The sequence below is a fragment of the Suncus etruscus genome, chromosome 5 (assembly GCF_024139225.1).
Source record: "Suncus etruscus isolate mSunEtr1 chromosome 5, mSunEtr1.pri.cur, whole genome shotgun sequence".
NCBI classification, from domain to species: Eukaryota; Metazoa; Chordata; class Mammalia; order Eulipotyphla; family Soricidae; genus Suncus; species Suncus etruscus.
Genome location: NC_064852.1, coordinates 130,431,501 through 130,449,567, shown reverse-complemented (window position 1 = coordinate 130,449,567; position 18,067 = coordinate 130,431,501). Strand labels below are relative to the sequence as shown.

The 18,067-nt window shown below is 31.7% G+C and overlaps 1 protein-coding gene across 1 annotated transcript in view; it reads left to right on the top strand.

The window, feature by feature from the left end:
- The first annotated feature begins 1,259 nt into the window (after positions 1-1,259).
- Positions 1,260-18,067, top strand: part of COL3A1 (collagen type III alpha 1 chain) — a 41,198-nt gene continuing 24,390 nt past the window's right edge. The window contains exons 1-10 of the mRNA XM_049773331.1: positions 1,260-1,438; positions 11,604-11,806; positions 12,064-12,114; positions 12,532-12,645; positions 13,488-13,562; positions 14,832-14,885; positions 15,366-15,419; positions 16,134-16,187; positions 17,252-17,305; positions 17,463-17,516. Of these exons, the coding sequence (XP_049629288.1) occupies positions 1,354-1,438; positions 11,604-11,806; positions 12,064-12,114; positions 12,532-12,645; positions 13,488-13,562; positions 14,832-14,885; positions 15,366-15,419; positions 16,134-16,187; positions 17,252-17,305; positions 17,463-17,516 (798 nt within the window). The 5' untranslated portion in view covers positions 1,260-1,353. The remainder of the gene's footprint in view (positions 1,439-11,603; positions 11,807-12,063; positions 12,115-12,531; positions 12,646-13,487; positions 13,563-14,831; positions 14,886-15,365; positions 15,420-16,133; positions 16,188-17,251; positions 17,306-17,462; positions 17,517-18,067) is intronic.

Sequence of the window (18,067 nt, the reverse complement as noted above, 5' to 3'; positions counted from 1 at the left end):
AGTAATATTTGAGCTGAGCGATGGAAAATTGACTTCTATATACTGTGGTGAGGTGGAGAGAAATATGTGCCCTATATAGCATGGAGATGAGTGTGGTTTAAATTAATATCAAAAAAGAAAATAAATGTGGGTCAACTAAATTAGGATCAAAGAATCACATGTAGCACATAAATAAAAATAAAAATCTTTATAAATTGATGATTAGAGTGTAAAAAACAATTATGATTACTGCAATAGAAATATTATTTTTGCAAAAATTTATTAAAGACTTATAGCACTTGTTTCCTCTCAGGTTTGACCCAGAAATAACCCCATACATAGCTCCAGAAATACATTAAGATTTTTTGAAATATTTTTTGATGGAGTCTAGAAACTACATATATTAAAAATTAGGAGTGTTTATAGTAGAGTTTATACCAATTCAGATAAACCAAGAAGTTCTTGTACTTTTCTGATTATTTATATGATAAACTCTTTTAAATCAGGTCTCTTGCATAGTAAAACATAAAACAACTAAGATTTACTTTAGAAAAAGTTGTTCTAGCTTTCACAAGCAACTTAAAAATTGGAAAGATCACAAGACATCACTCCTTTACTAACAAAATTGGTGAGAAATTAAAATGGCAATAGCTATGCATCTAATTTTTAATCAGCCATTCAAGATAAAGTTCAAATACTAGTCTTTGGACATTTGTCTGAAATTGAACATCTAGAATCCAGAGTGGATGGATGAGTGGAAGGGATGGAGGCTTTTCTTTCAGTTAATCTTTTGCAGTTTCCTATTTAAATTGAGTTAGGGTGGATTCTGGCAAAATTCCAACATTAAAAAAAAACTTATAGGATGATAAGGTTTGCAAATTAGCCTTACCCAAGAAAAGTGAACCAAGCAATTTTTCAAAATTATGCAGTCATTAAGTGGTAGAAAAGGAAAATTTAAAAATACATGCAGTTAATTTTTATGTAAAAATCCAAGGCAGAACATTTTTGATGTCTAATCTTAAATCACACAAGTATATGTGACTGAAATATACCCTAGACTTATATATAAACAGATGCACGCAAGCTCGAGATGTGCTTTTTTTTTCTTACTGTGTTGTCTTCTATAAGGGAAAAATAAATATTAATCATTTCTTTTACTGCTAAGGGGATGGTGCTGCTCTCATATTTCAGAAAGGGGCTGGAAAGTGAGAGAAGCCAAACTTTTTCCTACTTAAGGCCAAGGCAAAGGAATCTTAGTGGCTGAGTTTTATGACGGGCCCGGTGCTGAAGGGCAGGGAACAACTGATGGTGCTACTTTGAACTGCTTTTCTTTTCTCCTTCTTGCACAAAGAGTCTCATGTCTGATATTTAGACATGATGAGCTTTGTGCAAAGGGGAACCTGGTTACTTCTTGCTCTGCTTCATCCCACTGTTATTTTCGCACAGCAGACCCAAGAAGGTGAGTATGTACTGATTTCAAAACTTTATAGGACTTTTGTCTTGGCTTTTCCTTACAAATAGGTGTTCAGAGGAAATGAGTTTCCTAAAAGATGATTTCTTCCATAAGCTTCCACTTTGTGATTCATAGAATTCACCACAGGGGCTGATGGTGATTTTCGCATCTGCTTAAAAACAATGTTATCATTTTTTGCTTTTGTAACTTTGCAGTTGTTTAAGATAAAGATGTTTTTTAACTTTCTTGTTTTGATGTGAACAGTCCAGGGAAAGGAAACTTTTAAAATGGCTTTATAAAACTCCTTTCCTGGATTGTTAACATCTTGGAATGTGTCCTTGGAAGTTATTGGTTTCTTATAATACTTTGCATGTTCTCTCTTTGTATGCTGGATTCTTTTTTAAGGGTAGAACGCTGAACATTGTTTTCCCAATAAGATAATGCATTTCAAAAATATTATGCATGGAGAATATACTGAAGAAAATACTACCCATGATTAGAATTGTTGAATAAATTTCTGCCAAGTAGAAAGAAGAGATTATTTCCAAGTTTATCCACATTTGGAAAACTGCTAAAAAAAAAAAGCATTTTATCATTTCTGTTAATATTGTTTCAAGCACTACACAATTGATTAATAAATATTATCTAATAACTTCTTAGTATTTTCTGCATGTTCTACAATTTAACAAAATTCACAGTAAAGAGAAAATATTTTAAAACTGTATTTTCATTAGGAATTTTTAAATGTTCTGTAAGCAAGGTAAAGATACTACCAATACTAGTCGACTTTAAAGGGTTGGTTTGTTGTACTTTCTAATAAATGCAAACAATTGTTTTGTACTCCAATTTCACCAAAACATGTTTTCTCATTAATTGATTGGCTGAAATTATTGTTTGAATCATGTTTCTCATAATTATGAAATTATTGAACAGATTATAATGCAAACTCTCCTAAAAATATTTAAATGCTAAAGTTAAAGAAGTTAGAAGAAATTGCACATCAATCTCTACTTGTACATTTAAAAGTGATTGCCTATAAAACAATCTCTTGTGCAAAATGAATTTAATACCATATATCTTTGATATTTATACCTATTATGTCCTCACAGGTCATATATGGAAGCAGGGGGACACCAGTAAAATTTCCCTAACTATAGTCAGTCTATGGCACAAAAGAAAAGAAACACCCAAATTCCTTGTTCTTTAACTCCCCTCCCCCCTTTCCTCCTCCTCCTCCCTTTCTTTCTCCTCCTTCTTATCTCTCCACCCCTTTGGGTCCTCAGGTCCTCCTCCTTTCTTACACTCCTCTCTCCACCCTTTCCTAGGAAGTTCCTCTCCTTTCCCCCTCACTCCACCCCTTGACTCTTCCCTATGCTTTTAGGACTTTTCTTTTCTCTTTTCTCTGGGCTTCCCTCCCTTTCTCTAAAACCTTCCTCTTTTTCTATTTTCCTTTTGCTTCCCATTAGTGCCTCCTAGAAGATGCTGCTGGGCTAACATGCCAAATGATGACCACATCAGCTCGACATCATAAATTCTCCTGATTTCTGAAAACTTGTTTTCAGTTCAAAAGATTGGAAAAATACATGAAATTGCTTATGAGTTACAATTTTTACAAGTACTGTGCTTATTTTGTTCTCATTAAAGGGGAAGAAAGCATGTTTAATCCTTGAGTACTTTACCTCAGATAAGTTTCATTTTTAGCCTCCACTTTATATTTTTTTCTCTAGAAAAGAATAAATCCGATGACATATTTTAGACACGTTTCCAAGCTGCTAAGTTAAAAGAAGTAAAGGGAATTTCTTTCAACTCTTCTATATCTAAAAACCTATTTTTCCCTAAAAAATGTGAAGTATTGTGAGATAATATATCTTATGCTCCCTATAAGTTTTACAATAAATTTCTGCTGGTGAATTAGTGCTGCCGATGTGGCTGACTATACAGTACAATGAAGACAATAATACATAATTCTGGTATATGACTTTCTTTTACTTACTTTGAGAATCTCAGAAAGAAACATACAACTCTAATGACACTAATGTCTAGTCTATTCGGAAATTCTCCATAGTGTACAATATACCCTCCCAAAGAATTTTGATATTTTACAATTCTGTAAAAGTTCTATTTAATGCTTGTATAACATTCCATCAATGGAGAAATGTGATCTGTTTTATATTTCCTGTGTTTATAAACATGCCAAAAGTTAAGCACAAAGACTTGCCACCTAGCGTCCAACTGAGAAATGTTAATATAAATGTCACACAGCTGTATCCCATAGCGTGCCATCAAATTTTGTAATATCACATATATGAGTTTTAAATATTAAATAATGCTTCATATATTTCCCAAGAATAGTTAACACAACTTTCCTAAACTCATTAGTACTGTTAATGGTAAAATATTAAAACTAAATAAACTTGTATATTTGGTAGTTAAAAAATTCTCTATAGAACTACTTTTAAAATGCTTTTCAAATCTCTGTTGTAGACCTTAAGTGATATAAGTTTACATTACTGAACATTTGATAGCTAGATAGCTTGCAGGATTTTACTGATACTGATTTAGAAAAGCTGGGAAGATAAATTTAATTACAATTAACAGTATTCTAATGTTGGTTGTATTTGTATACTTAATCTTTCTACCACAGTGATGAACTGCAGAACTTTTATTGTTTTATAATTAGATAGCTGCAATAAATTCTGAGAACCATTTTTTAATTATGAAAGATATTTTCTAGTATGCTTAGGAAGGGAATTTGTAACCTATCAAGTAATAGTCAAGATTTCTGGTTTGTGCTGTTCTTTATATTAAACATAAACAATATAAAGAAAAAGCAACATGAAAATACTAGAAGCAAGTATTCTTTTAGAGTAATATGTATAGTCACTCATATTTCATTGGTATTTTTAGTTAAGATCAGATAGCTAAGAGATGACAAAGTTACACCTAGAATCAAAATTCTGTCAATTCCTACTGAAAGGATATAAACATACATTAAACCTTGGTTTTCTAAATTTTCTTATCTTATAGCTTTTATGTTTAAAAGGAGAATTAAAAAAGTTATATGTTGTTCTAGAAGCTCTGAGATAACATATATGATATATGCAAAAAGACAGACTTTTAACACTCTGAATTGACATATATTTTTAAAAAGAGACTCATTTATGATATAACCATATGTCACCTTCAGTTCTATAATAACATAAATTCTAAGTATTAATTATATAGAACTTTGAGATTTACCTCCATGTTACCTTGCATTTCTTCTGCATCTCCAGTATATTTTACATCAGATAATGTAAGAAAATATGTACAAAAATATATTCTGATTAAATTTGGGAATTAAATATTATTATAAGAAAAGAAAAAATCAACAACACTGAAGCAATTTTGGGTAAAAAGAAAGAAAAGAATGTAATTTAACTAGTTTAGATTTCAGGGTTGATATCATCTACAGGTTTGTTGCATTATCAGATGATATATATGTTCATGGAATGTATAAATGAGTTTTGTAGCAGTTGAATTGTGATTAAAGCACCTCAGACAAACTCCCTTTAACTTCTACTGAGTCACATGTCAAGACTGTAAATTACCATTCTAAGAGAAGAGTGCCATCTACTGAAAGTCCATGTAGGGTTCCACTGTAAATGACTGGTACAGATTTGCAAATCTTAACGTAGTCCAAACGCTCTCATTTTATAACATCAAATGATATCACCACTTTGAAGAGATTACAGTGGATTTCTTAAGAGTTAGAGATTTAAAGATGAAAGATATTATGTCTTTTCAGTATATGAAGAACATTTGTAAAGCATCCAGATCTACAATAACTTTGGAAATGGCTTAGTAGACTGTTTCTTGTAAAACAGATTACCTTGGAAAAATAAAGCTCACTACTATTGGTTTCCACAAAAAAAAAAATAAAAGAGAGAGAGAGAAAGAGAAAGTTCTGAGGAAAATTGTAGAATATAAAAAGTATCTAGTTTTCAAAGGGGAAAGTTTGCCTGTTTCATGTCAAGATGGCAATGGAAAAAATGAGATAGTTATTCTTACACAAGCCATTTGCTAACTACAATTTGGGACTTACATTAACCACTAAAATTTCTGTCTGTGCTTAATGAAAACACTGCAGAAGTGGATTCCTTTCAGATTAACTAATAAAAGGCTTGTATTTTCCAGGACTGAGGTCAAGAACTGCCATTTAAAACACCATCTATAAATTAAAAGAAAAGTTCAAAGTAAGAGGCAAAACTTAAGATGCATAAAAGATGTAAAAATCACAGATAAAGAATCCAGACAGGGCTGGATTTATTTTTTTGTGGGGTTGAATATAGTCACTATGCTTAAGGTTTACTCCTGGCTTTGTGCTCAGGGATCTGTGCTCAGAATCATGGCAAGCTCAGGATGCCATATGTGGTGCTGGAGATTAAACCCAGATGGACCACATGAAAGACAAGGACCTTTAACCCTTATAGTATCTTGGCCATATTAACAGTGATTTTTTTTAAACTTGTATTGAAAATTGACTGCTTCAGAGAAATGACATTTATTTTCTATAACTTTATTTTCTTTATTATTTAGCTTGGAGGGTGGTCAACAGGAACAGTGTTTATCAAACTAAATAAAATTAAAAAAAAACTCTTAAGAGATGCATAATCATGTCCAAATTTAGAAGGGAAACTTCTAAAGAAGTAAAAGAATGTTAATGGATTTTTAAAAATGACATTTTTTTTGTAAATAAGTGTATTAGTGAGATTTCCTGAATACATTTTTGCATTAGTAGCTCAATTCTAAACATTTTTATTGTTACTGCTTGAAACATGCATCTCTGTACATGGTAAAATATATTTGGGGTTCTTCATTGCAGCTTAATCTTGATGCTGGTCTGGATGTCATTTGAGTGGCCTTGAGGCTATAATTCTTCATAGGGTCAGGAGGAAAAAGACAGCAGAGTTCAACTCTAAATATTTATCTTTCTTTTTGAGACCAGATAGAAGTGATATGTAAGAGAGTTGTTAACCCTCCACTTTTATTTAATCTGCATTTTCAGACTGTTTAGAAGTTTACCTGATTTTCAAATCACTCAGGAACAGAACTTTATAGTTGGCTCTTTTAACCCCTTACTCACTCATGAGAATGCACAAAGGGCATAGATATTAAAAGACATTATAAATACCAAAATTAGAAGCACCTTTGTTAAATTCAAATATTAGCCTAAGCCCCTGCCACATGAACTTAGATAAATTGCTTAATGTGTCACATTCCTTATTGTCAATAAGAATTATAGGTAAGCTCAAACCCATGGCATTTGGTATGACTACATCAAACAGATAGTAAATTACTCTGCTAAGTACTCAAAATAGCATCTAAAGATCATAAATTTACAAACTGCCTATTATTATACCATATTAGCAAGTAAACTAACTATAATGAAGAAATGATTCAATGAATGAAAATGATCAGATATCAAATGAAAAAGTTTGTCAAATATAATAAAATAAGCATATTATCTTTAGTTGTACTATAATTTAACACTAAACATTAAATTATGTAAACATTTGATTAATAAATATTTTTAATTATCTAAGTCTCCATCCTTATTTTAGGATAAAATATTAATCATCATATAAATATTAACAGAAGTTTACTATGGGCTACAAAATAATATATAAATAGAACAAGAAAACATTAGTAGCAATGATTCATAACACTTTTAGTTCTTACATTTGGTTTTGGTGGGGTCAAGGGTAGGTGGGGCCAAAATGAAGCAGGGTCTACCTTGTTATACAAAACAATATTTTAAAATTAAAACTATGCTTTTAAATAGGTCAAGATCTTTTGAAAAGTTCTTATTTTAAAACACATGTATCAGTTTTTCAAAGGTAGTATGATCACTAAATCAGAAAAATAAAATATTTTATAAAGTCTCTAATTTTCCTCTAACATATCCCCAAATTAAAAATAAATAAGACTATGTTGCATAGGGACTGGAAAGATAGTACAGTGTTAAAGTGCTTGCTTTGTTTGAAGTCAACATGGATGTGATCCCCTGTGTATGGTCCTCAGTGCCCGCCATGAATGAGCCTTGAATACAAAGTCAGGAGTAAGCCCTGAGCATGCATATCTAATGTGCCTCCCACAGAAAAAGATATGTTTTAGAATAGCTACATTTTGCTCCATAAATTAGATCCCAAAAGTGAAGAGTTCTAGTCTGATGTACTATTTGTATGATCTCAAATAAATTTACTGCAAGATTATATTTTGATCAAGAAACAGAAACACCTAGTGGTCTAAAGAGACAGATTTTAAAGTTAATTAAAAATTAATTAAAAATCGAAAACAACAGAGTTGGAGCAACAGTACGTTTGTTTTGCACATGGAAGGCCCAATTATATTGCCTTCACACATCCAGATTAGATCCCCTTCACAAACCCAGGTTAGATCCCCCCATAGACCCAGATTAGATCCCCTCTCAGATACAGGTTAGATCCCTATCATTGAACAAGGTCAACATTATGACCTAGTTTTAGACTAAGAATTTGGAGTTTGGATGAGCTTCACATCAGATTTCATCCTATTCTTCTGAAGTACCGAGTTTATGACTGGAACTTCCCATTAAACACCTTATATCCAGGCTAATCACAGGCAACTGAAACCATGGAAAGCAAAGGCATGAGTAATGTGGAAACAACTGTATTTTCCTCTCAAACCAAACATTCATTTCTGTGCTTTGTCAAGGAAATATTTTTTTTTTATAAATTACAAGTATCTTAAAACCAAGATACATAGAACTTAAGAAGTTTATCTTTCAGTAAAACATATAACCAGTCATGTTTTGACATTTAAAGAAAAAAAGAAGGGAAAATAAAGTTGCATGCACCTCTTCATTATTTCAATTAAGTGATTAATTTCAATTAAGTGAAAAACAAAAATGTCTCACAGCAGTCGTAAGTTTCTATGGATGCTGAATTAATAACACCAGTTTTTCAAATCTATGTAAAATAAGTTAAGGAACTATACAAAGCTGTATTAATTCTTTTAAATATTCAACTGTCTTCCTTTACTTAGGACAAAACTTTTTAAAGAGACAAAATACTAAAATAACTCAAACTTTATGGTCAGAATTCTAGTTTTAAAAGGTTTACCACATATGGTTTCTATTAAGTTTTGAATTAAGAAGTTAAATAAAAATCATGAATAAAGCATGAGTATTTTAATGAATTTTAAAAGTTGATGTTTTAACACCGAATATTGGTATTTAAATATTAATTTTAAAATTGGGTATGATGTTTGCCTTGCATGTGGCTGAAGTGGGTTCTATTGCCAGCATCCCATATGGTCTCTCTGAGCCCAGTAGGAGTGATCCCTTAGTGCAGAGGCAGGAGTAAGCCTGAGTACTATCAGATGTGATCCAAAATATAAAGTTGACTTTTTAATTTAATTTACTTATTTATTTTATTTGCTTATTTACTTCATACTTTGGATAGCAGATATAAATACTGTATTTTTGGTGACATTCCTATTGAGGGTTGACTCAATGAAGAAATTTAATTATAATACTTCACTTTGATTATAATTTATATAATATGACTACAATTGTATTGATGTAAACAGTATTGATGTACAAAGCTCTATGTCACCTCTAATCTGCTTCTCATTACCCCTGGATCTCCATCCACCCAACACTCTTAAATTGTTAATCTGAGTTTTGTGTTGTGAAGCCAACCAAGTATTTGTCATCATTTGATATTTATATTCTCTTCTTTTGTCTCTCTGCATATGTATATAACAGATAATTGAGATAATCTGTATTTGTCCTTTTTCTTCTGACTTATTTATCATTTAAAATGATACCAGACAATTCCAAGATGTTGCAACTCACTGCAAAATTCTATTTTTCATACAGCACCGTAATATTTCATTGTCTATCTATATATCTATATGCCATAGTTTCTCAATTCACTCATTTGGACTTTGTATCCATAACTAGGAAATTTTACTAAGTGATGCATTGAATATTGGTTTTCAAATGAAGTTTTAAATTAATTTTTGTGCTTTCCTCAATATAGATTAAGCACAGAAGAAGGGCATATAAGATTTATGTTAAGTTTAAGTTGAATTAAGAAGACAAGAATAGATAGTATTTTAAATATAAGATATTTTACTTAGGTTTGACTATTAAACTCATTTGTCTTTAATATGTCATCATTATTAAAGCATTGACTTTTAGGGGGGATTGGGCCACACCCAGTGATATATATACAAGGGTTACTCCTGGCTATTTGCTCAGAAATCGCTCCTGGATGGGGGACCATATGGAATGCTGTGACTCATGCTAGGTTAGCGCGTGCAAGGCAAACACCCTAGTACTTGCACCACCGCTCTGGCCCCAAGCATTAACTTTTTTTTTTTTTAATAATTATGTTACTTAAGCACTGTGGTACAAAATTGTTCATGATTGAATTTCAAGCATGCAATGTACCTTTCTCAAATCCACATTTCCCACCACCAATGTTCCCAGCTTCTCTCACAACTCTCTTGCCTCAAGAGTTAAATTTTATAACAGATTTTATTTTACTTGGAATAATTTGATTTTATTTGTTGGAATAGATAAAGGTATGATATAATACAAGTATGATACGCTACTAGTAATTGCACATTCTTATTCACATATAATTGTAAAAGTGTATCAAGGATAGATAACATTTCTTTCTAATATTCTCATGGATCTGTATCAAACATGGTAGAAGAATGAAACTCATAAAAATAAACACATTTTTAGGGGGCCAGAGAGCTAGCACAGTGGTAAGGTGTTTGCCTTGCACATGGCAGACCTGGGAAGGGCCCAGGTTCGATTCCCGGCATCCAATATGGTGCCCCGAGCTTGCCAGGAATGATTTCTGAGTGCAGATCCAGGAGTAATCTCTGAGTGTTGCCAGGTGTGGCCCCTCAAAACCCACACACACACACACACACACACACACACACACACACACACACACACACACACACACATTTTTGTCTTGGCATCTTCGTTCTTTTATGCTTTCTTTTATTCGCTGTAGATCTTTTTTTGGGAAATTTTTACACAAAACAAGAATTAATGATCAAGCTTCCTGACTCATTAAGGTTACTAAAAAACCTTAAAAAATCTGCACACATACAAAAGGAAATGAGAAATGGATACAATTTCAATATTCTGTGGAAAAGTTAGGTTCTGTAATGTAACTTTTTTTCTTCTGTGAGCTTTGCCGGTTAACCTCCATAACCCAAAATATTTAGCATAGACATTAAGTCCTGGAGTTAAAAATCTGTGTCTTTCCTGAGTCTACCAGCCACTCACCTGGCCTTGCCTGGTCAATAGGGGTGTCCTATAATAACCAAATGTAACCCAGGACCTAATTTGTGCGCTGTTTCTTTGAATTCCATCTTCTGCCCATGAAAGTAGTTGTTTTTTTCTTTCTTTTTAAGCTTTTTTGGGGTCATAGCAGCAGTGCTGTGGGATATTTCAGCTCCTTGTTTGGAGAGATTGCTTTGAACAGAACTAGGTATACCATGAGGTTTGAGGGATAGAACCCTGGCCCTATGCACAAAATATGTGCTTTCATTCTTTTTTAACTCTTGTAATTTTCCTCTTTAATAAACCACTGTTTGTGTGCACAATATTTCTTTGATATGAAATTCATATTCTAGATAGATTACACATGACTTTAAGAACATTCACTGTAATGTAGAATTCTGATGTTAAACAGAAGCAATCTTTTAAGACTAAACAGTCAGATAGTAATATTTATTTTATTTTATTTTTGGTTTTGGGGGCACACCCAGTGACACTCAGGAGTTACTCCTGGGTATGTGATCAGAAATTGCTCCTGGTGCGGGGTACCATAAGGGATGCCAGGGATCCAACCCAGGTTCGTCCTAGGTCATCCACATGCAAGGCAAATGCCCTACCACTGTGCTATGGCTCCGGCACCATATTTAGTGTATTCTTGGTAGCTGTAGAATTTTTCTTTTGACAAGTTTATTAAAGAAATCTCACATATTTAGCTAATGTAGATATAATTCTTTTCAAATCGTCTCCACTTTGGTTGTCTGAGAGTCCTGACATATACAAAATTTACATTTCAGCCAAACATAAGTAAACCTCATACTTTTCTAACTTATTTTTTAGACTATGACGGAGGATGTGCCCATCTTGGTCAGGTCTATGCAGATAGAGATGTCTGGAAACCAGAACCATGCGAAATATGTGTCTGTGACTCAGGATCTGTTCTTTGTGATGCCATAATGTGTGATGAACAGGAATTAGACTGCGAAAACCCAGAGATTCCATTTGGGGAATGTTGTGCAGTTTGCCCACAGCCTCCAACAGTTGTAAGTATAAGGAAAAATGTTTATACCATCAAGAGTCTTATGGAAGAACACAATAGCTTCTATATCATAGGAGTGTAAGAGGGCACAAAAGTAATGCCAATCAAATAACTGTTGAAATGACAGGTCAAATATTGAACTTAACAGTTAAAGCTAGAGAATGAATACAATGATGGATAAAAAGTAAATATGAAAATTGAGTTAATGGGAAAATTGTTCCATATTTTTGTTGTTTAATCTATTACTTTACTATTTATTAGCCTTCTCGAGTTCCTGGTGGATCTGGACCTCAAGGCCCGAAGGGAGATCCAGTAAGTAAATATTCTTCATTATTCATGATATGAATTAATGCTAAGAATAATTTCTGGCATTGTTTGACTTATAAATGTTTTATTCTAAAATACATTTTGTATTTAAACATGTCACCCAGAGATTTCTTTTAGACCCCTATATTTAAATGTCATAAGCTACTGAAATAGAATATATGATCATATATGAAATATTCAGATTTTCTGCTTTTAATTTGTTGATCTTTATTATCAGTTTAAAATTAAAATATAGGTTAATATGTAAGTAATAAATTACACTGAAATTATTTTCATGATATAGATAACACATTTGTAAGTTTCTACAAAGATTATCCCTTCTATTGATTCCTTCTATTACAAAGCAGAGACACTAAAGTAGTTTCACAGTAATTCTGAATAATTGGGTCTTTTACTTTTTAGGGTCCACCTGGCATCCCTGGGAGAAATGGTGATCCTGGTATCCCAGGACAACCAGGATCCCCTGGTCCTCCTGGTGCTCCTGGAATCTGTGAATCATGCCCTACTGTCAATCAGGTAATACCTTCCATTACTAAAATAATTCCGTTTTAAACTTTTAATTTCTGTTTCTGAATCAGGAAAAATTCTATAACACACCAAGTAATTATGAAATTAAAGAGACTTTTCAAAAATCAAATGAACAGAAGAAATGTTATAATCCAATATCATAAGGTTTTATAACCTAATAAATATATTTCTTGGCCTATAATTCAATATAAATATACACCAAGAAACTGCCATAGCAATAAGATCATGCAGCTTTCCCATCTTTCCATTATTCTTTTTATATGTCTTTTTGGGATTTTAATTGGAGATGAATATGTTACATATATTAGCCATGTCAGAAGATAAGATTTTTATTGTAATCATTAATTACTTAGAAACTTCAGTTGTCCTCTCCCTTTATCTTCTCAAAATGAGTATATGTTGTCAAGACTCAATCATCACAATGTCTGTGATATATATTTATAATGCTGAGGGCTTTGCTTAGAAATAATACTTTGAATAAAAGTATATAGGAGCAAATTGATATCAACATCTTATACAGATAGATGAAATATTTTTGTATCATATAAGAAAATGTTTCTGTAAGATAACCTTAAATTACAAATAAATAGGATACACAAGATAAATAACACATACCACATTTTTATGCTGCTGAATTTTTTTTCAGGATATCTTAAACTACAGATAAATAGGATACACAAAATAAATAACATACCACATTCTCTATCATGCTGAGTAATTTTTTTTTACCAGTGAACAGTAAATGTCACCTGAACTACTAATGTGTTTATAAAGACCTATAACCTGTTTTCTATTTTCTAAATCATAAATATCTTGTTTCTTTGTTCTAGAACTATTCTCCCCAGTTTGATTCATACGATGTCAAGGCTGGAGGTGGTGGAGGCGGGGGCTTTCCTGGCCCAGCTGTATGTACAAACGTTTCCTGGAACTTTAGAACATTATTTAAGTTGCCAGTATTTTTTTTTAATCTTGACTATTTGCTATTCTGATAATATGGTTTCACGGAATTGTACAAAAGAGCTTAGTCTCTATTAAAGCTGGGGAAATGGTCACATTATCTTTCTCTCGAATTCATTTTCTTCCTTATTACCACTCATTTTATCCTTTCATTATATTAATCTTATGCTTTACTCATCATAAAATCAGTGATTATCTAAGGGGTCCACTTGTCTTCGTGTTTTGGTCTTCATATTTATCTATTCTTTTATTTTAGTTTAAAAATTTTGATATTTTTTATTTGTGTGTTTTTTTCTTATTTTTCTTATTTGTGTATTCTTTACTTATTTGTCTTATTTGTGTATTTTTACACAAATAAGCTTTGTTGTAGAATTAAGAGCAATAATACTAAGGAAGGTTCTCATGACATTGTCAATAACAGACACATAAGTATAAATAACACATAGCAAGGGATTTTCTGGGATTATGGAAAATTGTTATCCACACCATAAAGTGCATAGTTGATGCCAAAGTTACAAAAGACAAACTTTTAGCAAATGGATACAAATAATAAACTTAATTCAGACTCCTGTAATTAGTATAGATTAAAAAAACACAATGTAATAAATTTTCTAAGTTTGAGGGCAGTGTATTTTATCATTTCTACCCAGAAAGAGATTATTAATATCTGATTTTATCCAGCTATATCACAAAGTATGGTGATTTTTTTAATCAGATTTGAAGGTTTTATTAAGATAAAATGAACTATTGTTAACATTCCAGAAAACAGGTTACAAGAAGTAATTCTGTTATAATATATTGCTTTATTAATTAAATACAAGTATTTCAAAATAGGTAATATTTTTACCTTTTACCTGTATTCTGAATAGCAATGAATCATGGGGATCATTTTAATTGATCATTTTTCCATGTATAATTATAAAATATCCCTCTGACCTGCAGGTTAGCATAACAATATTAGGCAGTTCCTTATACTCCTCTGTACTATCTCTTTAGCCCTGGTAATTTCTTTTATGCTGATAATCCTTTATTGAAATTATTATTATAGTTCTCATTAAAGTAAATAGGTCCATTAAAAGTCACCACATAACAAGGTATACTTGTCCTCGTTCTTAAACTAACCCTTATCATTTCCATATAAAGAGATCTTTTGATAGCTGAATAAAATGTATTTCAGATCAATTTACTTTATAAAAACATTAAAATTTATATTCCAGGGTCCTCCTGGCCCTCCTGGTCCCCCTGGTGCATCTGGTCATCCTGGATCACCTGTAAGTATATCTTAGTATTACTTTCTATGTATGTACTTTTAAATAAATCAAGTTCAATAAAATTTTACTGTAATTTTTCTATCCCTATATGTATTGCATGAATTTTACATAGAAATACAACTGAGATTAATATACTCCCCCAAAGATCTTAAAATTTCACATTTAATTTCTTCACACAAATTGATACTGCAGCTGAAACCTTAATGTAGTAATCCCATGTTTAATTTGCATGTAATATGGATAATAGTTTGGATTAGTTCTATTTCTAAAAAATGAAGTAGAAGGAATAATATAATTAAACTTCATTGTCATTTGAAATAGTTTTATTTCAAACTAAGAAACTAAAATTAATAAATAAAATTTAAAATAAAGTTTTATTTAATTTATGAATCAAAATTTTACTGGCTATAATATGTAACTAAAACATATGAAGGTTAAATTACTTTTAAAAAAATACTTACATATTATTCAATTCTCTAGGGCTCTCCAGGATACCAAGGTCCCCCTGGTGAAACTGGACAAGCTGGTCCTGCTGTAAGTAACAGTTATTAACTATGTTTAATAAATTGATATGTCTATATAAATCATTGTTTTTTTAGAGTATAACTATAGTTTCCTCCATAGTACCAATTAAGTTTATACTATTTTATAATATTGATTAGAACTTTTGTAATAGTTAAATTGGTTTTCAAATATCCTTTGGATTCTAATTGATGTGCCTGTTTTATAAGGTAGTTTGTGGTTTATTTCCTACCTAAATTTACTTCCTATTAGGACTACAAAATTTTCTCTCTTAATTTACATTAAGTATCTATTTACCTTCAGTTAATCTCATCTCTAATCTTTGAATTCATAATTTATCTGAGATAAATATAATCTTATAAAGCTCTTCAAATTAATGTGTGTAATAAACTAAGGAAGGTGATATTAAGGGAAACAGTTTTCAAACCACTTATGAACATATATATATATATATATATATATATATACCTAATTCAATATTTCAAAATGATATTTGTGTTTTGGGTATACAAATACATTAATAATATAAAACAGACATGATATTTTAAATGTATTAAAATAGTTAAACTAATACAAAAATTTATATAGAGCATAGGTTTAATATTAACTTATTTTTATGAAAATAAATTTGAAGATATTTTCCAAAATGATATTCCCTTCAGAAATATATATAATCTATTACTCTATTAAAAAGAACATGTAAAATATATTTTTATTTAATTTTAGGGTCCTCCTGGACCTCCTGGTGCTGTAGGTCCAGCTGGTCCTGCTGGAAAAGATGTAAGTTGAATGAGTGGTGATACAGAAAAATTAACATAATTTTTATTTATTATCTGTGAAATTTTCAGAGATAAAAACTTGTTTTAAAAATATATGTTTTGATTGTATGGCAGGTTGTTTATTGTGTGTTTATATTATTGTATTGGGAGAAGACTTCTCAGGGTTCCCCAGGAAACTCCTAGCATCACTTAGCCTTCTGAGCTGAATGGTCTAACACTAAGATTCAATGACATAAAACTGCTAGGACTGAATGTTGGAAGTCACTAGAATCACAACAGGTGTGTTGGGTAACCAGTGGTGCCAGGGGTAGAAATCAAAGCCTTATGGTGCATGCAAATAATATGTTTCTGATTCTTGAGCTATCTAGCTGGCACCCAAATTGGTGTCAGGTTAATGTATTTTAGCTCATATTAATCTTTGAACCTACTAGTGTTTACATAGCTATGGATAGATTTTTTTGAAATTCAAGCTAGAAGTACTCCCAAGTATTTTTAGTCTATTAAATTTGATTTTACATTAGGCAATTTTCTCATTTAATTTCTGCATAAATATTTTTTATTTTTTAAAACAAATTTATTCATAAAGTTATTCATAGTTAAATACTAGGCATAATATGTTCCATCACAAATTCTTCCACCAGTATCAACTTCTCTCCACAAATGTTCCCATGTTCTATCTCCCACCCCTCCCAGCCTGCCATTTTGAAAGTCAACTTTTTTAATTTGGCATTTCAAGTTTAGGTCTCATGATGTTAGTGTTAACTCCGTGGTTTGGATAATTATCTCTGTCTTTACTTACTACCACTGATATAACTGCACCTCCTTGCCCCTTGTTCATTGGTACTTCTCCGTTTATTTCTTACTTCTCCTATGCCAATATTTTTAATACTTTAGTGATAACTCAGCTTGAGTTGTTCAAGACATATTTAAGTTAAAGAAAGCTAGTCTCACAATTATACATTTAGTTCAAGCATTTCCATCAATCCTTTGTGAGAAAAAAATGCAAAGAAATCTGTTCTCTAATAGACTACAAGCATTTATCTATTCTTAATATTTTTTATTTAGGGGGAATCAGGAAGACCAGGAAGACCTGGAGACAGAGGAATCCCTGGACCCCCAGTAAGTCTATAGTATTCAATGCAATTATTGAAGTAATCACAGTGACCTTAGCAGAAAACTATTGTATAATTAAATTGAATTCACTAACAAAGACATTTGACTTCTAAATTGTGATTCTTTTTGCAGCTTCATTAATATCTTTTCAATTAATTTTTAGGGCATGAAAGGCCCTGCTGGCATGCCTGGATTCCCTGGGATGAAAGGACACAGAGTAAGTCTTTCTACAATGGACCTTAAGCAGTTTTATTGGGTTTGGGATTTACTAGTCAGTTTGATGACACAATTGAATTTGTGCCATCAGTAAGTCTTAAAACTAGTTGATGTGGGCCCGGGGAGATAGCACAGCGGCGTTTGCATTGCAAGCAGCTGATCCAGCACCGAAGGTGGTTGGTTCAAATCCCGGTGTCCCATATGGTCTCCCATGCCTGCCAGGAGCTATTTCTGAGCAGACAGCCAGGAGTAACCCCTGAGTACTGCTAGGTGTGGCCCAAAAACCAAACCAAACCAAAACAAAACAAAACAAAAAAAACTAGTTGATGTTTTCTATGAAATTAAACAATTTACATAAATTTATTATATTTATGAAAAATGAATAATGAGACTTTCCTTTTTCTTATCATGGTCAGATAAAAATTTAAAATGTGTTATTGAGAACTGAGTCTCAAATTTGTCAACAGTAGAAATATAGTATACAAAACTAGTATTTGCTACTCTCTAGTTACAGCAACTTCCCACTTGTACTAAATGTACATTTTTTCTTAG